The sequence below is a fragment of the Neodiprion fabricii genome, chromosome 2, assembly GCF_021155785.1.
Source record: "Neodiprion fabricii isolate iyNeoFabr1 chromosome 2, iyNeoFabr1.1, whole genome shotgun sequence".
Taxonomy (NCBI): domain Eukaryota; kingdom Metazoa; phylum Arthropoda; class Insecta; order Hymenoptera; family Diprionidae; genus Neodiprion; species Neodiprion fabricii.
This window is the reverse complement of record NC_060240.1, coordinates 6,162,690-6,189,295: the sequence shown is the minus strand read 5'-3', so window position 1 is coordinate 6,189,295 and position 26,606 is coordinate 6,162,690. Positions and strand designations below refer to the sequence as shown.

The 26,606-nt window shown below is 36.2% G+C and overlaps 2 protein-coding genes across 9 annotated transcripts in view; one reads left to right on the top strand and one right to left on the bottom strand.

Moving 5' to 3' along the window:
* The window catches only part of LOC124174663 (protein furry), a 106,613-nt gene that overhangs the window by 22,644 nt on the left and 57,363 nt on the right, over positions 1–26,606 (bottom strand). For all 8 annotated transcript variants that reach the window (XM_046553998.1, XM_046553997.1, XM_046553990.1 and 5 more), the window contains one exon: positions 2,923–3,123. In XM_046553998.1, coding sequence (XP_046409954.1) covers positions 2,923–3,123 — 201 coding nt within the window. The remainder of the gene's footprint in view (positions 1–2,922; positions 3,124–26,606) is intronic.
* LOC124174665 (neuropeptides capa receptor) overlaps positions 11,335–26,606 on the top strand; it is a 30,419-nt gene continuing 15,147 nt past the window's right edge. Inside the window, exons 1-2 of the mRNA XM_046554001.1 lie at positions 11,335–12,720; positions 26,207–26,381. Of these exons, the coding sequence (XP_046409957.1) occupies positions 11,872–12,720; positions 26,207–26,381 (1,024 nt within the window). The 5' untranslated portion in view covers positions 11,335–11,871. The remainder of the gene's footprint in view (positions 12,721–26,206; positions 26,382–26,606) is intronic.

Here is a 26,606-nt window from a genome sequence, read left to right as displayed (position 1 = left end):
AAATAAAAAAAAAAATCGTTTCATAATCGAGGCGGTTTAGAAATATTCCAAGTGAAAACTGCAAGTTTTGTAAACATTTCGTGAATTTTCCGATCGTTCGAACGATGTTTTAGTTGATGAAAAAAAAAAAAAAAAAGAAAAGAAAAGCTTTATAACAACAGAATTTATTCGCAATTTTTGAATCGAGGAGAAGAAGAAGAGAAAAAAAAATGAAAATCGCAAGAATGCGTAAATTCGCAGTATCAAAGATAGACGAATAAGGAAAAAAGTTTGGAAAAATATGCGAGTATGAAAACCGAGACGTTTGAGTTTGGTCAAACAACTCGTCGAACTGGGCAACGAGACGCGGTGCTTGTACAATAAATCTTTCGACTTTTCAAGAGTCGAGAGTCGAAAGTCAAGAGTTTCGAAATTGATATGAAATTCAATCGGAATGTATAACATATGAATCCGTTCCAGTGGCTTCATAGCTGCCTCCTAACCGGAATAAAAGCATCCATTCGGAAAAACCATGCATAAATTTTTCTCGAGAGTTTTTATCATGTAATGTAATAAATTCGCTTTCTTGAGAGAGAGAGAGAGAAAAAAAGTAATCTAATCGTATATTCCGGCTGTATACCACATGATTCGATGTCTTTCATTATTTTCACTATCATTAATTACTGACTGATTTATGTGTATCATAGGTACCTAAGTTTTCCATCTCCGGCATTTGACCAAGTTCGATTATCTGGTAATTTGAAAGAGAAAAAATGTATAATTCGCTTACAAAGATTTAAATTCAGTTCACCGATCTCCTCGAGCAGCGAAGTGTAATTTAGAATCTTGACTATACGTCACAAACTTCGGTCAACTGTAAAAGAAATTTGGATTCCCCGTGGGAGTCAAAAGGTCGTGACAGAGCAGACGATGAAAGGCAAGAGGTAATAAATTGGGGTGGAGGGAGATTTCAAGTTTCTTGTAAATTCCGAATATAAAATAAATAGTAAAATTCCGAAAGTTAAAATATAATTGCACAGCGTAGTTTACTCCTCGACTGGGGGGGGGGGTGAGAAATCAAAAAAGCCAAAAATCAAAAACGAAGAAAGATCAAAGTGGTGAAATTTCACCGGGCCAAAAACTCAGGAAACCAAAAATCTTCGACCATTCGGAGTTTCGATGTTTCGGAATTAAAAATTTTCTCATTTTCGCACTTTCGGAACTTTTAAAATTGGGAATTTCAACCGCACCCCAAAAAATATTCCTATTTCACATGTAATGATACAACTCGTCCTTTTTCATCTATTCCACAGGGTATTCAAGAGACGACCAAGTGATGAAATCTTAAAAAATCTCGAGAGCTTATTTAAATCCGACGATAAATCGTCATTAATCATTGACCAGCGTACGTTATATATTCGTCGTTTTTTGACCTTGCCAAAAACTTGGTGTGTTACGAAACAGCTTGAGATATGATTCTAAAAAAAGCTATACACGTATACTTATTATACAATCGTAGTTACAGGGTAATAAAATCAATTTCCAAGAGGCTTGATAATCGATCGTTGATATTTGAAATAAAATCTCATCGCAGTACTCAGTTTGCGAAGGAAGGAAGATGAATAAATAAATCAAAAAAAAAAAAAAAAAAAACTGTCGACGCATCGTAAAGTTTTTCGAAGTTATTGGAAAATGAACTTGGAAAGAAAAAAAAAAAAAACTTATCAAGATTTAACGAGTAAAAATAATAACCAAGCGAAGCAGCGAAACAAGAGATTTAAGAAAATTAAAATTATAAAAGAAATGGAATCCCCTAAACAATCTTTGTAAAATTTAACGTAAATTAATTCAAGGAAACGCTGCGAATCCTCTCGACAATCAGATTTCCCGGTATTCGAGAGAGACTTTTCCAGTCGTGTTTTACAACTTTTAGACATTCCGATGTCAAGGATACAGAGCTTCAAGTGCAAGGAAGAAAAGAGAATTTTATGCCCGAGAAATTCTCGCGGAGACTCCTTTCGAAAGGTTAACACGGTGGCGTAAAGGTTCATTTCGAGGGTTGATATTTCAGCCGGAAAATTAGGAAGTACGACCGAGTTGAAGGGAAACGGAAAAACCGCAACCGCGTTTCGCAAAGTGAGGCGGTGATTAATAAGGGAATCGAAAATGTGGTAAAAGCTTGAATCTTCGAATTTAAAGAAAATACCTGCGCGAGTCGAATTAATAATTCCTGGATTCGGTTCCAATTTTCGATTAGTCATCGACGACTCGAATTTCGCAGGTTAATTTTTGTTTATATCGAAATAATTCTAACAAACAAAATCTAGATGTCGAATTTTGATATCTTTCGTGTAACTAACCAAAAAAAAAAGTTTCGTCAAATAAAGTTTGCTTTTGTAGAAACCAGAACGATATTTCGGGATCCTACGAAAAATTACCTATTTTCTAAGAAAAATTTAGTGCAAGTCGCAATCAAACAAACTCGAGTTTCGCATTTAAATCAGTTTTATTAAAAAATTGAAACGTGGAACCAAGATTAAAAAATTTAAATCGTTCAGCCTATCGACTTTACGTTCGTCTGGAGTTCGATGCGAATTGAAAAAAAAAAAAAAATTATAACGCAAGTGCAAAAAAGTCAGTTTCAGCCAATTTCCTTTTTTTTTTTTTCTTCTTTGTTCGTTTTTATTTTTTCTTTCGTTTTCTCTCAACGAAAAAAAAAAAGGAAATTTGTCTCCTCGACAAAAAAAAATCATTTCCAATTCCCATAAAAAAAAAAAAACCGATATTTTCAGCTTTCCCCGTGACCGTATTACAATGAAAATTCAACGAAAATTCCAAGTTCTCAAATTTTCCACGAACCCTTTTAAATTCCCCGACATTTCCACGTTTTCCAAATTTTCCAAGGTGTTTCGTCACCGTGTCTTATACGGATATTTCACTCACCGCTGAACATGGGCATGGTCAGTTTCGGGTGCAATTGGGCCAGCTGTCGCGACAGGTACATTTGACTGCGGCAATAAGAGGCTGACAAAAGAGCGTCCAGGGTGCCGACGCGGCTGCTACCGACAGTCAAAACTCCTCCAGGGCTGCCTGGTCCTGGGGGAACTTCAGCCGCCGATGTCCCGACAGCCAGTTCCTCTTGTCCTGCAAAATCGAACCACGGATTGAGAAAAAAGAAAAGCAAAAAATACAATTGAATAAATAACAAGAAAACGGGATCCGAGTTAAAAATATTGTATTAAAAAGAGATTCAACATTATTACGTGTATTACGCGAGGAATAAGTTTCAGCTGTCATGTTTTTCTTAAACCTTTCGTGGATCTTTTTTTCTCATCTTGTAAAAGACACCCGAATGAGTACAAAAAAAAAAAAATTAAATAAATAACAAAATTGCTTCGTTACAGCAAAGTAATGCCGGTAACGTTATACCAGATAAAGGTGCCGAATGAGTGTTAATACTTTGTTTCAAAGAAAGCCGAGTCGATTTTCAATATCTAACGATATACTGTTTAACATATCCATTATGCATAATGTACAGTACTTGTGTACATTGATATACGATTATAATATACGGTGTTGAAAAATTATCGAATACATAAAGATGCGCTCATTTTTTCGGCGGTAGAATAAACAAGGACGATACGCACTTGGTTGAGTTTTGTAATAAGTACAAGGTAGGTAATAACAATATTTAATACACCCGCACACACACACACTTTAGAAAGCGTATTGTCTCATTTTTTTTTTTTTTTGTTGTCTTTTTGTCGTCTCTCTTTCTGTTTAATTTGCTGTTTATCTTTTTGATACGCAAAATTTCATCAAAAGGACCGTCCAAGCGTACAAAAATCCGACAATTTGTACAAAGACGTCCGGAAGTGAAATCATTATCGACTTCGCACAGGTTTAGCGCTTTTCTTATTTTTATTTTATTTTTTTTTTATTTGTATTATAAAATGTTTTCTTTCCGCTTCTCTTATCTCGGGTTTGCAAATTAATGAGGAATAAAATATTCACTTCACGTGATTAATCGGGGTGATAACTTATAGGATATAAATAATTATAACGAATATAAAAATTTTTCGATGTATTAATCGAAAGAACCAAACATTTATCCTGAGAAGAGAGAAAAAAAAATAAAGAAAGAAAGATAAGAAAGAAACTGCGAATCCACGGAAGTAGAAAAATTTGATAAAATAGACTCTGGTAAAAATTTCCGAATAATTTAACGGAATTTTTATACTTATCAATAGTGTTTTAAGAGGAATATACGACGGAGTGTGAGTGAAATTTCGACGAATCAGTATCGTGGCGAGGCTTTGATAAGCCTCTTTGAATGACGACGAAGTGAATTCGTTCCCGCAATAATCAAGATAATTCACCGAACTGCTACGCTTTGAAAAGTAAGTCAAAGGGTACGCGATTACCGATTAACGGGAGAGGGAGAGATTTTTATCGGAGCAATCAGGGCTCTGATACGACGAGCTTTTATCGGAATTAAAATTAAGGAGGAAAGGCCAGCGATTTTTTGGCCACTTTGTAAATTTTTAATCCAAAACAAATTCTGAATCGCAAAATCTTCGATAACGAGCCTAATTTGGACGTTGATTTGTAATCGTTGATTTTTAGCCAAACACTTTATTCGTAAATCGATGATTTCCAAATTGAGGAAAGACGAAACTTACAATTAGGTAAAATTAATACATCCAAGATGCACGCGAAGAACTGATAATGTTTTATTTTTAAATCCATACTCACGTTATCCGTAAAAAATATGAATCTTTCTGTATAATTTATTTGTGCACGAACCGATCTAATTTTTTTAGAAAAAATTTGGAATGAAAAAATTAAAGCGTTCCGTAATGTAACTCGTCTCTAATAATTAACCCTTTGAATCACAGATTTCTTCTGCTGAGTCAACTTTTACAACAAGATCACTGATTACGGATTTCATATCAGTTTTCAAAAATTCAAGATGGCGGATCGAATACGGTGGACGAAAATTTCAAATTTGACCAAGTTCGGTCAAAAAACTCTATGTAGGGGTTTTTTGGGGTCACTGATTGGATTTGCCATACTGAATTTTCAAAATCCGATTTCAGTTTCGTAATCAGCGACCCCAAAAAATCCGTGAACAGAGTTTTTTCTCCTAATTCGATCGAACTTGAAATTTTCGTCCGCCGTATTAGATCGGCCATCTTGAATTTTTTAAATCCGGTTTCAGATTCGTAATAAGCGACCCCAAAATCTTATAATTTATACAAAACATGTATACATCTAGAGGGGGTTAACTTTCTCGAAAATGAATTATTCCTTCAATTTTCACCATTTTTTCAAATCAATTTGTTTCCAACAAAAATAATTTACATTATATCGCAATAATTACCATCTAGTATTGAAAACCTGTTAGTATACTGTCAGAAATATCCAAAACCGCAAAGAAACATGTTTAAAATATCTCTAAACGCACAGAAAATTGATATAAAATAGGTGATAAGAACTTACGACTATTCCTCAAAGGGTTAATTACTGAACTAGTTTCGATAAAAATTTTCTGGTTTTCAATTTGTTTTCAACAGGATACACGAGTTTCCCGATAAAACTTACACACGATCGTGACTCGAGCAGATTGCCATCGACGATGAAGGACGGATGAACGACGAATGACCAAAATGCCAAAGGAATTAGAAATTCCGACTGTGTTCGTCAGAGGGTCGAAGTACATTATCGTAGGTTTAATAATATAAAGGTAAACCGGTTCGCTAAGAATGACAATAAATCTTGTACGAAAGGATGGATGTTCGGCAGACGCGTGTATTTACTTACCTACGTCGACCAAATTAATGGCATATCGAGTAAATGGCTTTTCTCCACTTCGGCAGACGCGGGGAAAAACGGTCGATGTACAGACTTTGTTCGTTCGTTCACCGCAACAACGCCGAGAAACTTTTCTTTTTTTATTTTTTTTTTTTACCATCAATAATCATAAAAAAATAAATATTAATGTATCTGTCAAAAAAATGACCGGTTACTTTTGTTCTGTCGACCAGTTTATAATAATTATCAGAGCGTGTAAAGAGTCGTTTCGCAAGATTCCAACGAAGAAAGTTCAAGACGAATCTCCTACTCGTACATATCTTGCAATAGTTAACAACGATATGCAACAAAACCGGTTATTCACCCATTCCGAGCATAAACTCTGTAGCAAGGTCCAAAAGTTTCCGGTCCAACCGACTTCGAAACTTTGAAATTAGGTTTGGAAAGCCAACGTTTGTCGTTGTCGTTTGCACAGTTTCACCGCTTCGTTTTCAAGTATTTCGTAGAGTTGAATTCTACACTGTTAGAAGAGATTTAACTTAACGTGATATCACAACAGATGCACTTTAAGTTTGTGTCATTTTTTTATACATTTCTGTTAGTTATTGCACAATTTTTTTTTCATTTATAACATTTAGGCTGTCATATCAACGTTCAATTATTAGTTTTTACTTCAATTTCCACTTATTAAAAAATTGTTAAATCGACCCAAAAATTTTAGTAGACCGGCTGGGATATTTTTTATCTCATTCTTTTTCTTTCTTATCCAATCGTGTAGTTGAAAACTGACTCGTCGCAAGATTTTTCAGAATGTTCAAAATTCGTTTAATCGAAATATGTAATTAAGAAATATTGATTATTCCAACGTTATAAATCCGTTCATTCAGTTCACCGTTTACAAAACAAGGCTTCTAAATCAATTAAGAATATAGAAAAATCAAAAGAAAAAGAAGGAACGTAATATCGAATTTTCAAACGAGCGAAAATTTGATTCATAGAATTTAAGAATGCGGAAAGTCGAGTTATGAGAAAAGTAGGATAATCGAAAAATGAGAATACAGAGTCGTTAGAATCAGTCTCGATAAAATAAAATCGTATAACGATTCCAGATTTTGACCTTTCTATATTTCGTCTTTTCGTACTTCGGTTTTCCGTATTTTCCAATTTTCTACACTTGATCTTTATTTATACATATATATATACACATATTAATGTTTAATAATTTATGGATATTTAAATAATTTGCCGACTCACAGTCAGACCCGAAAATTTTCTCGGATTTTACGGGTTATTCCTCTTATCCGTGAGTTATGGGACACCCTGTAGACGATCTTGTCATGGCGCAGGGTAAAGTTGATCTCTACGCGTGGTACGAATGGTGAATGTTTACATTAAAAGCAATAGAGTTGCTGCCTGTACCTTTCAATCATAATAAACCGAGGCTGCATGGCGTTTATCGCGAGCTTGCAAAGCTGCCGTGCATCCAAGTTTCGCTTGGCGTTGACGGACGCGTTTATGCTTCGGGAAAAATCCATAACCTAAATTCAGATCGTTGAACAGACCGCGAGATATTCGAAAGGCGTGCCGTTTTGAAGATTTTTTTTCACTCTATCTCATCGTAACGTTTCCTTTGAAAGAATTTTTTATTCTCTGTGAAACTTTGATCGGGTGAAAAATAATCTTCTTTTTTTTTCTTTTTTTTTTTAATACATAATAATTTTACTTCCACGAATCGTTGAAGATTGTTTCGTCAATTCAGAGAATCAATGCAATCGGTAAAAACCGATCCGTCGTTTTGTTTGTTCTGAAGAAACGTAAAGAAGTGGAAGTGAAAGGATTTTTTGAATTTTACTACGTCTTTGACCTTTCACTGATTACAAATCATTTTTCAAATCAGATTTTGGAAATTCAAGACAGCGGATCAAATACGGGGAGCGAAAATTTCAAATTTTCAAATAAATACATATAAATGTACATATAAATAATATTCCCGATCACGGATACAAAAACACAAAGAATATTTCGAAAGCCAGGATAGTTTCTTCCTTCGCACGAATGAAAATTTATTTTCCTTTATCAAGGAAATTAATCACTCGAAACTTTTTTGAACTAATAATTCACCGGACTCGAAATTGTGTAAATAAACTGGTTTTATTAACGTTCAAATGTTCTGGCATTTGTTTGGCGAGGTTTGTGATGATGTTGAGAATCAAAACTTAGGTCTGCAATTCAAGATACAATCGATGTCTCGAAATTTTGGTGAGGATTTTTTTTTTTTTTTTTTTTTGTTTCTTACTTAAATAAGTGTTACTTCGATACGCGTATACGAATATAAGCGAACAATTATTTTATAAAAACAATCAAAGTCTGAATGTTTCAGACATTTCTCAATGGTCCAACGTAATTATATGTTCATAACCTGAATTTTACGAGCCATCAAATGTGCGTAACAACCATCCCCACCAAATTTCTAAAACTCTAATATCAGTTTGCAATTTTTGCAAAAATTCTAGCGACACGCGTTGAAAAGTTACAGTAACGCGTAAAAAAATTACAGATTCTCCGTTCAAGATTCGCATAAAAACAACAAGGAATTAAACACCAATTTTATATTATCTTCTAGAATAATTAAATGCGTTTCATAGAAATTCTTTTGGTAGTTTTTAGATTAAATGACATTGAAATTAATCCAAAAAAAAAAAAAAAAAAAACCAGAATGCAGGAGTAGGAAATGAATTTCCGTTTCCGTTCAGATCCGGGCGTATAATGGACGATGAATTTTTTTATACGATCGGTAAAATAATCGTTTAATCACGAGCCGAGAAAACTCGATGGCAAAAATTAATTTTCCCGATTCTTGAACGCAACTTTGATTGCGCGTTGTATGATACGTGTGATGGGAGAAATGTTGAAGAATAAAAAAAAAAAAAAAAACATGGACGCCAAAGTTCGTTAGATTCGTTCATTTTTTATTCTTCACTTCCGTTTCCTCTGTTTCTCCTTCGTTTTGACCCTCGATATAATCGAAAGAAACAAGAAAGGAAGGGAAAAAAAATAAAAAAAAATTAGCGAAGGGGTAAAAGTCGTTAATGACTCTCGTCTCCGCCCCCCAACAAGATGCGGGGATCCGGCAATGACGTTTGCCATCTCCTCGCCAAGGGGGTGTCGGGCTGATTGATCTTTTTTCCCCGGATCGTTATAAATCACGATTTAGGGTCAGGGATTCTGTCGCTGAAGGAAACGCCGAAGACGAAGTGTAGAAGATCTATGAATCGGCCGCTTCGGCAGATGATATCGTTTTACAGGCGTAAGGCGAGGATGAAACAGAGAATGAATAATAAGTCGAGTGTTTGATAGAAATTCTTATAAATATGTGCAGGAGAAACTTTGCAGGATCGGTGAACGAAAAAAAGCAATACGTATAAAATTTCGTGTATAATATTTAAGGGGTTATTTGTATCCGGTCGGGATTTTCCAAAAATCGATTTTTTTTTTTTTTTTTTGTAACTTCATTTTTATAACGTAAATATGTTCGGGTATATAGGCAAAAAAATTCACGTCGATCCGACAAATATCCTCAAAGTTACGCGCATATTTGTAAACTCGTCCCAGCGGCGTGTAAAGTGATTTTGAAACTTTGAACGCGTTTTTTTCGAAACCATGTTTTCAAAGTCGGCGAGCAAGAGATTTCTCGGAAACGGCTGAACCGACGAGTCTCGAACTTTTACACAAGCTTTGCGAATATATTTTTCAGTCCTTGATCGAAGGTTTTTTCTCACCGATAAATATCTTGCATTTTATAAACAAATTAAGGCGAAAATTATTCTGTGAAATGGGATTTTTTTTTCTTCCGAGCAGCATCTTTTTTGTCGAGAATTGATATTTCATTCATTCCTTCGATCAAAGTCGAGATCATACCTTACATTGACTAAATTTGTTTTGTTTTTTTAGTTTAATAAGACCCCCTTTCTTTTAGCGGTGCTAACGAAGATCGGTTATACGAGCTTTGAGAAACATTGTTTATATAAATATATAACTACATAAATTTTTACGTAAACAAATTGATACGTGTCTTAGTGAAAAGTCGTTGAAAAGTGGTTTGTTCTCGGTCTCCCGACTGGATATAACCCCTCGAGTACGAGTAATTAAAACATCCAGCGTAAACAAACTTTGCGAAACCGTCCGACGTTTTTTCACCGTTCATGTGGTTGCAATGACTTACGACATGTGTACAACAAGGTAGAAACGCGACGGTGAAGCCGAAAGCAGGCTTCCGGTATCTCGTAGGCGAGAGAACTACCGATAGAGGCAAAAGAGGTTCGACGTTACGGCAAAAAAGACACGTGAGAGGTTGGCGGGTGGCTGGAGAACCGACGCGCAGAAGCAAAGTCAGACGGCGAATCTAGATAGGCGACATGCAGAAGGGACGCCGTGCCAAAGGCAGTCTGGTGCCACCTACAAACCGGGAGGTCACTCGGTTAGACGGTGAGGAAATAATACCGTAAGGTCTGTGTTACCAAGGTGTCCTCGTCTTCCACAATTCCTTGGATATACTGACGGATTCGGAAAAAGTTCCGACTTGAAATCAGATACCGGTAGAGACTTGTTTCAAACTCCGAAACTGTCATCGACGTGAAAGGGATGATCATTTTTTTTCGTCCACGAGCTGTAAGGAACAATTGTACGTGAAGACGGATTTTCAGACGAACATGGAACGCGAAATGTATGAACGTACCGGGAAAACTTGAAGTGCGGTGTGAAATCCTGATAAGGAAATTGAGTGAAAGACATCTTTGCGTTTCTTCGTTGAAGTAATAATAATAATAATAATATTAATAATAATAATACGACAACAAGGATAACAACGATAATATAAACAACAATACGTACGTACGTACGTAATACGCGAATTCGTATTCCTATCGTACATTAATCTTTTCTATTCTTTGTTTTTCTTCTTTCAATACCATTTATCAAACTGTGAGTAACATCGAGCAGACACTCTTTAAATTCGCGAGAGTAGAAGAAGAGATTCCACGAGCTACTGAAACAAGCGTGAGGCTTCCATTAATCCTCAAAACATTTCCTGAAGCTTACCTTTTTCGCCGTGTGTTCTTTTCTTTTTTTTTTCCTACCCTCTCTACGTTTCTTTTATCTCTGTCTGTTTTCTTTTTTTTTTTTTACTCCACTCCCGGGCTTTCCGTAAAGCTCACCAAACTCCCGTGATACATGGCTTAGCCTACGGTGTGGTAATCTTTAACACCCTTCAACATCGCGTTGGAACACGTCGAAAGTTGTACGAATTCGTGTATCTAACCGAAATCTTGTCTCGGTGAGAAATTTCTGAATTTTTGCGTTTCTGTTTTTTTCTTTGACATCATATTTCGATCGGCGATTCGAAAGGAGATTGGATAAAAGGAGAACGCGAGTGAAGTGGCTGATTGCCAGTAAAGAGTTCTCCAAGTCGGGAAAATCTTCAAAGGTTGTCAACCCCCTCTACCTTGTATCGTCGTTTCAACGTTTCATTGGTCACTGAAAAAAAAACGGACGATCAACAAACGGATGCGACTTTTTTCTTTTTTTTTTCATTTTGCAGCCGTATATAAGATAAACCTATGCTTGGATTCGGTTACCATTATGCGTACATATCGACCTTCGAACGGTGAACAAAACGGAAACATGAACTCGCGCAACCCTCGAAGTGAAAATTGATCGATGAGAATGTCTCGTATTTCAAAATAAAAAAGTAGGAAAAGTTTTTTCCTTAACGCGGATGTCAATCATTGAGGTCAGTTTCAGTAGCCGAAAATTTTTTACCAAAGTACAAAACGACGTTCGAGTTTGGTATTCCAAAATCTCGCGGCAGTAATTCCTTGGCAAGAATTCGGATATATCCCACCGCTGCCACCAATATTTCGTTCAACAAGTGGTTTTGCTGTGAGAACGTCGAGCCGTCCATCTCGCTCACTCTCTCTCTCCCTCTATCTGGTTTCGACGATAATGCCGAGAAGACATCGAGAAGGGTGGTAGAATAAAATAAACGAAAAACAAGCGCAACAATAAAAAAAATTTTTAAAAATGAACGACACGAACGTGACTTTCCCGATAGACGAAATGGAGCAGCTTGAGCCTGACCTGGCCGAAGTGGTGATACACCGTATCCAGATGTACTACACACCGGTTCTCGTGTACCTCGGAGCCCTCGGTAACTGTCTGTCGGTCTGCGTGTTCTTCAATTCAAAACTACGGAAACTGTCGTCGAGTTTCTACCTGGCAGCACTGGCGATAAGCGACACGGGTTTCCTGGTCTCGCTGTTCGTCGTGTGGTTAAACATGGTCGACGTCGGTCTGTTCAACCGTCAGGGTTTCTGCCAGTTCTTCATCTTCTTAACGACCCTCTGCAGCTTCCTGAGCGTTTGGTTCGTCGTGGCGTTCACCGTTGAGAGATTCGTCGCCGTCCAGTATCCGCTCCGTCGGCAATCCATGTGCACTGTGACCAGAGCCAAGGCCGTGTTGGTGGGTCTGACGGTTCTCGGAGTGACGTTGTGCAGTCCTGTTCTTTGGTTCTCGAGCCCCCAGCCACCGACCGAAAAGCACAACGTGACCCTCTGCAACCTCGCCGAGGAATGGGAGGAGTGGGCGAACGTTTTCAACGTAGCCGACACCGTCCTGACGTTCATACTACCGTTCTCCGTAATCGTGGTTCTTAACTCGTTGATCGCCAGGGCCGTTTGGCGACTCGCCGGCGTTCGTCGGACCATGACGGTCACCGGAAGACGAGTAAAGAGGCCCCAGATGTCCAACGGACAGAATCAAAGACCCGCCACTTCTCAGACAAAGGTCACCAAGATGCTGCTCGTTGTGTCGACGGCGTTTCTTTGCTTCAATCTTCCCGCCTATGTTATGCGGCTCTACGCCTTCTTCGGGGTAATTATTCATCGTTGAATCATCCATGCTTTTATGTATTGTAAATATAAATCGAGTGTTCCAGTTGTTGACATTTTGTGGTCGGAGCTGTTTGATTTTCAGTCACAAAATTACAAGATAAGTAAATTTGCAGTGTTTACAAATTCACAATTTGTGCCGACAATTTTTAACTTTGGAAAATCAAAGGTTCGATAATTGGGTCTAAACGTGTCAATAACTGGTACGCTTACCTTGAAAATTCTCTGTACGTAAGACCCTGAGAGTTTTTGTCGACTAATTCATCACCTCTTCACACTTCTTACTTCTACTTTGGGACTTTACGTTATCTACAGGATTTTCTTCGCCGCGCTTCTGTACGATCACTCGGAAAATATCGATGAAAAGATGAAAAACAAATATGACATTCACCTAAACAATTTTCTAATCAACGTACCGCGAGCACGATCATCGAAAACTTCATCGTTTCCCGATGATTGGAGAGATTCGATGCTCCGCAGGATGGAATTAAGAAAGTGTTATCAAACACTGTCGATCATTGTCAAAAACAAAAACAACGATCAATTTTCGGAAACTTCTTTACCCGTCGAATCGAGTCGCAGTCGAGGAAAATCTTTATCCCCATAACAAAAAAAAATGTATCACCTGTTTCGAATGTTTTATAACTTCGAAAAAATCTTTCTACACTCTTTGTAACTATCGTAGTGACTTTGTATCAACGCTGACTTGACTTGATATCATTTTTTCTCATCAATCGACTAGTAAGAATAACTGTTTTTTTCTCTTTCTCTCTCTCTCTCTCTGATACAAAATGTTCACTTTGCACTCTGTATTTATCTCCTCGTCAGAGAATTCAGACTTCATTCAACTCCAAACTGCGAAAAATTTTCCAACAAATCATCAATCTTTTCGTGCCATGTTATTAACCGTTATAACCATAACCAATCCCGTCAACCGAATATATTCTTGATGAAAATTATACAGATTATCGATCGGCACAAAGTGATTAAATCGAAACCAAGCATCACTGTTGATTCTACGAAGTCAAGTTTGAGGCCAAAGCACTCAACAATCACATTTTCATTCCCAAGCATTAGACGTGACGATGATTTTACGTCCGTGGCGATTTCAGTTGTTGCCAATTTTCAAACAGCCGACTCTGACAATAGTCAGAGGAAATAGATCACGCTGTTTAAAAATGGCTTAGGCGGCTCGGATTTGACTTGCGTACATTTTGTAGCAGGTTTTGATCTGAAGCTTGGGCTAATTTGTAAATTGTTAAACTAATTCCTCGGCGCATTTTTTTTTTACCGTGTTAGAAAAATATAAAAGGGATACCGAAATATTCCTCTTATGTAAATCGTATGCATGTATAAATGGCGGAAAAAAGAGAAAGAGAAAGAGAAAGAGAAAGAGAGAGGGAGAGAGACAGAGAGTCGTTCATTTGTAAAAACATCCCTCCCTTCTCGAATCACTCCATTAATCTTCCCTTACGATTCAATACCGAATTGATAAATTGTCAAAGGATCTACGACGTAGCGAACATCTTGAAACGCGTTCTGCTCTCCTCCCGATAATAAAATGAGGTTTATTCGCGACACCGTTTTTTCTTCATTTCTTTCGTCTTCTTCCGTTTTGCTTACCAAAACATGATCAGATATTTATTGCATGCTCAATTCGCATTCCGCGAATGAAACATATATATACATATTTACATAGATATATATATATATATTATATAAAAAGGTGTAAACTCAAGTTCAGTTTTGATAAGATAACTTATCGAGTTGAATTAAAATCCGATTATAACATCTGTATTTGCAAAACTATAACGACGAAGAAAAAGGCTAATTTGCTTTGCGTTATCGCATTTGCAATTCCTGATAACCCGTAAGTTTGACTTTTGTATACATGATGAAAAAAAATCAGCGTACACGTATTTCTTCTACTTTTTTTTTTTACTTCCACTTTTTTTATCTTTCTCTCTCTCGCTCTCTTCTTATAGAAAGCCGCACGCTTCGGTCGGCTTTAAAGTAGCAAATCGTAGAACCTCTTTAAAGTTTTTTTTGTTTTTTATCGTCACACCGTTTTCTTATCAACGTCTGCGAACCGAATGAAATCGAAAAGAAGAATTACCAGACTCTCGCCGGTTTTGCCATACTGTTTAAAAATAATAACACACTTGAACGATGCGTCTGAGTTAGATCGATAAATATTTCAGCTGCTGAGGTACGATACGAGAGAAGATTGTTGTTTAAAACAAAAATTCTCCACATTATGCGGCAACGACGAAAATAATATATATATCCAAACGGTTCGATTGTCGAGCAGTCACGGTTCGTGAAACCGAAAAATTGCAAAAGTTTCTCTAGCAGATTAAACGAAGGTAAAATTGATCCAACGAAAGGATCGGTCAGACCTTTCGAACGATCGTCAAGTAGCTGCGTAAGGTTGTTAAAAAAAATTTTTTTACACATGTATATATAAAAAAATAACGCTGCAGTATGAAGAAATCCGAGCAAAAGATTATTTACCGTGTACCTATATACATAAGTGAGTTACAATTTTGTCGCTGTTGAAAACTACACGGTTTTGTTTAATTTGACTTTTTTTTTTTTTTCCTTCGCTTTGTTTCTATTCTTTTTTCACCTTCTCCTTATTTTCGTTTCGTTGTCAGTCGCAAAGCATCTCAGACACGGCTTGGAAGAAAAATGTTAGAATTAGCACAGTTTGTTTCTCTTTTTTCGTAATAATTACATTATTCACCGTTCGTGTCGTTTGGGTAAACGGTGTGAGGTTATCATCGTCAGAAGTACGGTGTTAAAAGCTAGGAAACGTGAAACGAGTAATTTCCTGCATCGAGTATAATTATGTAGGTGATACGCGTGCCCGCGCATAGCTTAAAACTTTCAAGTTCCTCGCTTGTAAATCGAGACACCGTACTCTGCGAAATCGGTTTTAAAATTCTCGCGTAATCAATCACAGCTTATAATCGCCAACGCAAACCCAACTTGAAAGGATTAAATTTTACACACATTATGCTGACAACCATAGTTGATGATCGATAATTTTTGCGTTGTTAAATTACGAGATAGTAGCGTGTAGATTGTTGTATTAGTCAAGTTTACAAGAAAAAAAAAAAAAAAAAAAGAGGGGGGAAGAAGATGAAGAATCGTATGCAACGATGATTTTCCCAAAACAAACAATTTATGAAAGAAAGTAATAAAACCATTGGCTCAAGATATTGAGGGTACAAATTTTTTCCTTGTCTTTTACTTGGAATCATTGTGAAACAGTGAAAAATCTAGCATATTCGTATGATATCGTTCCAAGTTGAATCATAGGCGTAAGTATTCTTACCACATATTTTTTGTATATTTAGTTTACTTTGAAAAAATATTTCTTTGGGGTTCGTTGCGATTTCCGACGATATACTGATAAGTTTTCAATAACCGAGAGTAATTGTCGCGATATAATGTAAATTGTTTTGTTAGAAACAAATTGATTTCATTCATTTCATTATTATCAGAAAAATATCTTGTAATATAATTGACGTAAAGAAAAAAAAAAAAAAAAATGACCAACTGATTTGAAACTCACCGATCTGTTGAATGATTTAAAAATTGAAAATTCATTTCATACATAAAAAATAAAAATAAATAATAACGCAATCGTTGCGTATACGCACATCGGACTTTCCCCAACTTCGTGACCTCGGAAAAGGAAAGTCATCAGCGCGTGATATAATTAGCAGGAAATTAGCTGGCACGAAGTTATAACGCAGAGCCTACTTCATCCACCTAAAACAATTAAACCCGGCAACGTTCAAGCCGACAAAATTGCCGACGTGTCAACCGTTGGAATAATATTTACAACTACGATTCCGGCAACTTTAACGCGTGCCCTGAAAAGGTAGCGAATACATGCGTATATACGTATGTGTGTATGTGTACACTGAGAACGATTTCGTTTCTCACGGTAACTAGAAAAATTCATGAAATCGGGTATCGTTATGAAAAACTGTTTCAACATTGTTGTACACACATGTACGTATATCATTCAATTGTAAAGGGTGCAGTGTGTGAGAAAAAAGAAGCGAAAGAAAAAAATTCGAAAAAACTCAAGGTACAAAAATACCAAACTTCCAACAAGTTGCCAATTTCGTAGGAGGTGCGCTAATTTTTTTTTATTTTGTTTTTCACCCTCATTTCACTCAAAAAAAAAATAAATAAATAAATAAAAATAAATGAAAAACCTTTGAAACTTTTAGAGAACTAAAAATGTTTGTTGCATACTTGAGGAAAATTTATGGTTCGAAAAAAGAAAGTAGGGAAAAGGAAACAAATACGCCTAAAAATTGTACATGTTGTGCTAATTGAATGAAAAATTTGACTGTACGTAGACCTGATTTATTATACATGCAGGCGTAACGTGAGCGTGAAATTTTAACCGCAACAAGCTTTCCCATTATCGCAGATTCCATGTGTATATTACAACCCATATTATACCTGATCCGGGGCTTAAGTAAATCAGGTTTCGGCCAGACTTCCGAGATTCTATCGAGCAGCGTACATTTAAACAGCTCCAAGCCCCTCTGCAACCCTCGCGAATTATTAAATCTAAACTCGGCGAAAGTTTCGAGGTGAGCTTGAGAACTTGAAGGAGAACTTTTCGCTTCGAGTGAGAAAAAAATTTTAACCAAGAATCCGGGAAAGAAGAGAAGGAAAGAAAATAAAAAAAAATAGAACAACGAGAATTTTATACATTATAGAAATTGTGGCTTAAGAAATTTTTTTCTTTTCATTTCTCTCTCTCTCTCTCTATTTCCTTCTGTTCACTTTTCAACTCGGAATAAGAAAATCGTAACAATTCGGGAGAATAAGTGTAGGTTGATAATTCAATGTTCCAACTTATTACATATCATCTTTATCATTCTTTAATCGAATATGAAGAAAAAGACGACTAATAAAAAGAGAGAGAGAGAAGAAATTGTGATGTGAACGTTTGAATCGAGCACAAGACGTGTATATAATACGTTATAAACAGCGACGATAAGCTTGGCGAGATAAACATTAATTCGTATTTGTTCTAGTTTTAAACCTTGCGTAAGCTGACGTTGTTGCACAATAATCTGTATTAATATAGGCGGTTTTAGTTAAACAAATCGCCCTCGTGACTGCAGTTCAAAAGTCGAATAATACATATTATCATAACACTTGTTGTATGAGAGTGTTAAAGTAAATTATAATAATATGTACAGTATATTCTACACGCAGAGAGATGAGATAAACATATTTCGTTAGAATCTTCCGAAATAATATCACCATTTTCAACGTTTCACCGACAAACGTTTACTTCTTACTCCTTACTACTTTTTCCAAATAAACGATTATGTTTTTCCTACTTTACGTATTTATTTTTTAAGAAGCAATTTTTTTTTTTCTAATTCTTCTTCAAAAGCTTTTTTATTCGGATGCCAAGTTCTATCAATTTCAGATCTTGCATTCGACCGTTTTTGAGATAATCGCGGTAGTTTCTCGAACAAACCGACAGACTCTTCCCTTTTCACGGATGTGATGAAAGCCATTCCGAAAAAACTGTTTTTCCGACATGTTTCAATTCAATTTCCATTACATAGGTTATATTCGTATTCTGCTAATAAATACTACATTGTTTAACAAGGAGGCAAATTCGGTATTTTCGGGCCGAGCGTAATTTTTCGATACGAGTCGTAGCCGAACCGAAGACGAATATTGCAAATACGCGAGGCGAAAAAAACAGTCACACGATTCTTTATACAACAAGAGTACGTTACGCGTTTTTTTCCCTAAGCACGAAATTGAGGTTAGGGTCGCGTAATGTCAGATTTTTTGGCGAAATCGCATGCGCGCAGTGCGGAAAAGACCGCTTTCAACTCCTAGGACTAAAAAGTGTTATTTTCCGTACTCCGCGCATGCGCACTCGCAGACTCACTCTACCGTCATAGAAACGGGTACTTTCCGCACGGAAAGCGCGTAAAACATGCTCGCGTTGTATATATATAAAGAAAGAAAAGAAAAAAAAAATCGTCTTATTTCTCACAGGTTTCTTGTCATAGTAATAATAACAACAACAATAATAGCAACAATAGCATAATTTGCGAACCGCACGGAACAAGGTGCGAAATTACTAAACCCTAAGGACCGGCGGGCCGTGCTAATCAAATTCATCGGAAGACTGTCAAAGTTTTGAATAGGTATACACCGATGGACGGTCAGACGTTCGAAAGGGTCCACTAGCCGACTGTATACGTATAACCGAGAGCAAGGGCTCGGTATTTTCCTCTCGAGCAAGCGTGGGCGGCAGTGGCTGAGGAAAATTCAATTTGGGCCCCCCATCTATATACCGTTGGGAGTTTAAATCATGTAAGGTAACAAGGGGCTGGCAGAGTGAGGGAGGAAGGGAGCTCTTCGGTTATTCATAAAAACATTTCCCAATAAGCCGGGACGTGTATCGTATAAGATGGCCAACATATATATATATATATTATACATTATATATATACATATATAGATATATGAGAGTCAAAGTGAAAGAGGCACTCTTATCTTCAATGATACGGACAGATATCAGACCTACGGAAGTAGGCACAGTATGGACGGAGAAATAATTTCGTATTTCGTACAAATCGCGAGTCACGAGAGAAACGGACCGGTAAATAAGTAGGTGCGTGAGGTTGAGCGTTTTTTTTTTTTATTTTTTTTTCATGAATTCAGAAACTTGATCCAACGGCAATTCGATGACGCTGAATGAAATGGTGACGGTAATTTTTCGATCAACCACCAAGATCGTTGTTTCGAAAGAAAAAAAGGGTTGAACCGTTCGATTCGAAACCAAATAACTTTATCAAAAAATATGTCTCGAACGAAATGTTGTTGGGATGAGAAAAAACTAAACGTAAAAAAAGTATCTTACGTTCATCTTCGAATCTTCAAAAGTAAGGGAGAAGAAAAACGAAAAACCATTAAAATGGGGGGGGGGGCGGGGGGGGTTGAAACCTCAAAGTTTTTGTTCAAACCGTAAATTTTCATCCGGGACACTTTTTTTACGATTCTCGCTTTTTTTTTTTTTTTTTTTTTTTCCCTGTCCCCAACAACTTTAGTTCGATATATTTTTTGATAAAGTTATTAGGCTCCGAATTAAACGGTTTGACCATTTTTTTTTTTACAACGATCTCAAGGGTAGATCGTAAAATTACTATCAACATTTGATTCAGCGTTTTAATTCCGGATTCATACCCAAAAAATGACTATCTTTCGATTTTTTGACTCGCCTAAAAGAAGATAAATCGTCCGAATATAACAATATCCGAACATTACGCTAAATTTTTACAGAAGTCAGACGGATCGACAACGATCTGAAAAAAAGATTGGATAATCGGAACGTTTATCGGAACGAGATTTGTTGCAACTCCAGAGTATTTTTTGCTTTTTTTCGATTATTACGTCGATTACGTTACAACGTTTTCGAGCCAAAAATCATCTCGATGAGCATTCGACGGACCTTAAATTCTGACGTATAATTATAATTCTTGAGAAACCATCTGCTCTACCGTATTTATACAAATCTATTTTTATCCCCGTCAGGAGTCAACGATTCGTCAAGTTTATTTCAGACAATCTCTGAAGATCCATATTGCGAAAAAAATAAATAAACAAGCCCCAAGAACATCGGACCGAAATCAAGCCCGCCAAAAACAAGTTTTTCCCCCGTCATCTCGAAATTACCGATCGCGTAAAACTTTTCCCCAAAATAATTACGTGGCGTTGAAATTGAGTGTTTCAAAGCAACGGATCTTTCTCCTGGATCACCGATACTCAACTTTGTTCGATAAAAATTTAACCGAACGACGAACTTTGGGCTTTGTTTGTTCGTGAGGCTGAAGGTTGGTAATTTTAACGTAACGAAACGTTTAGGGGAAAAAAAAAATTACCATTTTTCAACTATTACAGTGACTCTGAAGTAGTCAAGTTTTCAAAATATGAAAACAAATTTCATACATCGTTTCCTGCAACTCTGAAACAACGATTTTCCGAAACGTTAATCGTTAAAATAACGTTGCCAACTTCAGCCTCCCTTTTCTTTCCGTAAATTTTTTTTACCCGACTGTACTTTTACGTGCGTACTTTTACACAGACCCGTTTACTTTTTATCTAGGCAACTACGCGTACACGCGTAAACCAATATGTGAAAGTTGAACGTGGTTAGAAACGCGAGGCGTGAGCGAAAAAAAAAAAAAACGAGAAAAAAAAAGTTACATCAAGGAATAAACCGATGCAGAAACAATGAAAAGTTTTACTCTGTACTTTACGCGTCGCGTCCCTGCTTTCGACCTCCTTCGGTAATTAATTATCACACGGTTGAGCGAGCCAGTGATTTATTTTTCGTTACAAGTATATAAACCCATCATTTTTCCTTCGGCGTCTTTTTTTTTTTTTTTTCAAACGAAATTATTATACTTTCTTCTTCAACTATTCCGAGAACGAGTGAACGTTTCGCATCAACGAGTGCAGAGGAACAAGAAAAAAAGAAAAGAAAAGCAAAAACACTGTAAATTCTGGTGAACAAAGTAAAGGGAAGTAAAAAAAAAAAAAAAAAAAAAAAAAAAAAAAAAAAAAAAACGGCAAATTTCGAAAAATTTATCGCAACCGTATCTCGAGTCTCGGGATGGATGAAGAAAGTTTGACAAGACGATGTTGGTAGTTTGCGATAATCGAGCGACTGGCAATTTACCTTTGATTACCAATCACGCGTTCCTAGCAGAGAAACAAAGTTAACGTTAAATGTTTCAGAAGTTGTATCGAATTTCTCCGCACACCGACAATAAATTACGAGTTATTGACTTTTGTTTTTTTTTTTTTTTTTTCTTTTATACAATGTTTCTTTCCTCTTTCTTTTTTACAGTCACTTTTTCCCCACCCCCAGCTTCTCTCCGTATTCCGCGCTAAGCGCAAACGCGATGACGACGATTGGGACAATTAGTATCTTTCAACCCTTCGGGAACACGTTGAAACGATCATGGAACTCGAGCTTGTAAAGCTAAGCGTATTGTTTATTATTGTACAAAAGGCTACGAGAATGGCTTAATTGCGATTACCCTTTTAGCTGGTTGAGTGCGAAATCTGGTATCATGTAACAGCTTCTGGTATAATTCAATGGCCTGCAAACGTTTCGTATATTTGTATACGGTTACAGAGCTGAGAAGAGCGCGTTTGCCGTGGCATTGTTTAAAGTCGGTCTAAATTCGAGACGAATTCGTCGACTAAAGAAAAAAAAAAAAAACATCGAAATACTTTTCGTCGAGATTAAGAAAACTTTTATTTACAATATCGTTGTTTCCTACTCCTGTGTATTTTGGATGAAAAAAAAAAAAAAAATGTATCGATTTTCGGCCAATCGATCTTTGAATTTTTATTACAAAAATTGTTAATCGTCGAAAAATTTTCATTTTCCAACCGCGTACGAGAAGAAAAAAGAATAATCGAAAAATCAAAAAAGGACCCGACATACTTTACGATCTTCGGGTACCTGCAAAACACTTTCGCTACCTTCAACTTTTCTCCGATTCCCTGTAAACTTGTCGATATAAAATGCATTGGACGCGGTTTAAATTCAGCAAAACTTATATAATAGACTGCTGCCGATCATGCGAGATGTCGAAGGACATGTCATAAATTTCCAATGTAACTCGATACTGGGAGGTTGAATTTTCTTTCCATCGTATATTCGCAAAAGTAAGTGTGGGTACATGAATCATCACGTGCGTGTATGTATACATATATATATGTATGTATACATGTATTCTTTTCAATAAAAAAAAGAGAAAAAAAATATATATATATATATATAAAAAGAAAAATAATACCTTTTCGTATCAACGCATCAATTCAACACTGAATAACACTTCGTTTGGGGTTTTCCAACCGAACAGTTTCAAATCGCAATAACCGTCCCCCTCTCCCTCCTCCTACTCCTACTCCTCCTCCTCTTTCTTCTAACGGCTAGAAATGTATTCGATCAACAATTCGAAGTTGGGAATTTGCAATTTATCAGACATCGCTGTAACCGGCGTGATATACCCTTATAAACTCGTCTTCTTGTCTCGTTCTTTTTTGCTTTTACTTATCTCAACTCCTTCGAGTTTCCTCCGAGAGAAAAGTGTTCGACGAGCGTGTGTAAAGAGAATGAGAAATCGGGATGAAACGGCTGATCGATTTTTCTTTTTTTCCTTCCATCGTAGGAAATTTCTTTTCGCTGGACTTTCCGACACTTCGTTCGATCGAAATTTCTTTCTTTGCATACACATGTTATAAATACGTACGTAGATAAATATACATCTAAGAGAGAGAGAGAGAGAGAGAGAGAGAGAAAGTATTTCCTACGAAACGCAAAAATTGCGACAAGAATATCATCGTCATTTTCAAATCACGCTTCACGTATAATATTACATTAATTACATACCTATGCGTAGATTTACATGAATAATATTTCGGGTGTCAATTTTTGTTAACAATTCTGTCAGCCGTACGAGCTCGATGAATATAGAATAAGATTATAAATAATTTTTTTTCATGCGTTAATTTGTTTTCTTCTTTTTTTTTTTTTTTATTACTTTGTTTTTTTACGCCGTTCGATTCATCGTACGTGACTGACAGGAATTTTATAACGAAACCAACTAGCCGCGAGTGTGATACAATACAAATAAATTAACGATTCTGAAGAATAAAAATATTCAAGGGCTCGAGCCGTGCGTTGACTATTAATTATATACTTTGTTTATGGACAATTTAATACAACAATTCGGTACAGCTAAAAATATAATTTCAAATCCACGTTCAGCTCCTATAGTATTAGGATATAAAAGAAACGCTGTGAGTTGTTTAAAGCGTTAGCGAAAAGTTCACACGAATTAAGACATTATTTCGTTGCCTTTGAAAATTAAGACGGTTAAAAGTCTTCCGTCACTTTTCGCTTTTAGGTCGTAAAAATTTATCGCTCGTCGGTAGCGCGCTATTTTTTTTTTTTTTTTTATCATCGACTATCGTCGAGGTGAACGATTCGTTATTATTATTATTATATAAAACGCTGATGTTATTGTAACTGTTTTGAAAGTTGAAGGGCGAAGAAAAACTTGCGATTATATCGCGATCGAAATTGTTTGGAGTAAATGTGAAAGATTGACTTAAATAACGAAACAACAACATTTAAACAAGAAAAAAAAAAAAGAACAACCGACAAAAGATTAAAAACGTGATCAAAAAATCTGTTCCCTTGGAGGGAAATTATTCTTATTATTATTATTATCGTTATTATAACCAGAAGTCACGAGGATAGCGATCATTTTCAATAAACAACCAATTCTCCCTGCACTCCGTGTATTTTTTTACTTTATTTATTATACTTTTAAGCAGACTAATGGAACAGGTTTAATCAAAGAGCTTCCGCAGCATCCGCTGGGAGTTCATACAACAATTTATCATTGCGCCACGGTTCATTTCTCATTTCTCAGATATATATATTTTTCCTTCCGCTCCGAGTTTCTTTTCTTTATTATTATTCGTTTAATGTTTTTTAATTTAATTTTTTTCTTCTTCTTCTCTCTCTCTCTCTCTCTCTCTCGCTTTCAATTACGAACAGATTTGCGATCGCAATTTTTTACCGCAGCGTTTTCCGCGATTATTCCCGTGATTGTACGCGAATGAATTTAAAAATAGAAATAGAGCCGCTTTGATATCGATTCGCGATCCGAAACGGACGCAAAAAAAAAAAAATAAAGATGAATAAAATTCGATTCGTCGTTGAAGATTAATAAATTACAAAAACTTTACTGCTGTTTAAAATTTACAAAGTTCAGGTGCAATTTCATTTGCAAGTAAAACTATACTTAATGCAATCGTCGTGATTTCTAAATCTACTTATTCAATTTCTATAAAGTGAATTTAAAATGCAAGAAAAAATATTCATCACACTGCGATAGTAATTTATATTAAACATTATCTTCATGACTATCCGTATATTAACAATTAATTATCTACCATCGATGCATCGATGTTGAGTTAATTTTTCTTCAACAAAAATCTACTGTCGGGGTGAAAATAATTATTATCACCTGGATGGAAATTGTTGAAAAAAAGGGTGAGATAAAAGAAAAAAAAAAAAAAAAGAACGACAAAAAACAGCAACGACTAAAACCGAGGAATCGAAACTTGCGTGTTTCGGTAACCGATTTACTTCTACGAAACTTTGACCGTTCGTCACACGTCAGTCAGTCGTTATATTACGGAACACGCGCGAAAAGCAAGGTGTATTAAATATCAGAGGATATTCAGAAACGGTCGTACGCCGAAAGTTGGAACGTCAAAGGAAAGAGGGATAAGTTAAAGATCGAGATAGAGAGACGGATGAATGAAACGATTTCCCGAGATTATAAATAGACTCGGAATAATATTTCAAGGATTTATCCGGCGGTAAAGATTAACGACGAGCAGTAGTTCGATATTTACACGCTGCCACAAGTATAATTTTTGACCCTTCGAGGGGCGCATATTTTTTTTTTTTTTTTTTTTAAACGAACAAATTTATAAAATCACAAGTGATCTATTTCTATCTAGATCTATAGTTTTCGTGGTTGCGGATTACGATTCTGAAATTCGGAATTACGAAATTCGTAGTGGCGAGAATTGGGCGAAACTTTGAAATATTTTTTGCTTACCGGGAAAAATTTCATTTGTTATGTCAACTAGAAAAATTCAGTAACACGGGTATCGTTGAAAAAAAACTGTTCGAATATTGTTGGGATTACGAAAAACGAGGTGCGCCCAAACATTTTGCGCTGTCGTCGATCCTTTTTTGGTTATCGCAACTCTACTTTTTTTTAGTTAAACAAGGCTTTAGCGTCAATATTTATTCTTGCACAAGCGTCAGGAGAACTACATTCGTTACTGAGCGAATGAGAAAGAGAAATGGGAGAAAGAGAAGAAAATAAAAGAAACAAAATAAAAATAAAAAACACCCGACGCATCTGGGAAAATGCTTTCAACCAAAAGTTGCCGTATTCTCGTATATTGTACAGACCTGTTATTTATACGTATCCATTAATTTTTTAAACTTATTCTTTCAACCGTTCCAGTCCGTCTTTATCACCCTTTCTAATCTATTGTAATTACAAAGCTTCGCAGTTATACGTAGTTTGCAATTACTATAATAATTAATTGTACGATGATTGGGTGGATTGAAACAAAAAAAAAAAAAAAAACAATTCTAATCGTTATTCCAGCGCTAAACAGCGTGTTAATAACGATGAGATGAGAAGAGAGAGAAAAGAGATTCGGTGTAAACGAATGCCTGAGATTAAATACGCTAGACGAATATCGGGGAACAAGAGAAAAATTGACGAGAAAAACAAACAGCGGCGATCAGCTAACGTCGATCCGTTTTAACGTGATTTCAGGGTGATTCGGATCGCATGACCGTCATACTGCAACACGTGTGCAATTTGCTGTTTCACACGAATTTCGGCATCAATTTTGCGCTCTACTGTGTCAGCGGTCAAAATTTTCGACGGGCTGTTGGCCACATGCTTTGTCCAAGACCGAGACGTCGCCATGACACCACTCAAGTTACCAGTAAGTATAAACTTTCATTTCTATTCCGGATTTATGGCTAATAATTTATCGTATTATTATATTTACCATTTGAGTCGTAAACAGTGGTAAGGATTTTTGTGTATTTGGAAAGCTTTGGAAACATATTTCTTTGGGGTTTATTGCGATTTCTGAGACGGTATACTGATAAGTTTTCGATACTCGAGAGTAATTGTTGCGGTATAACGTAAATTGTTTTGTTAGAAA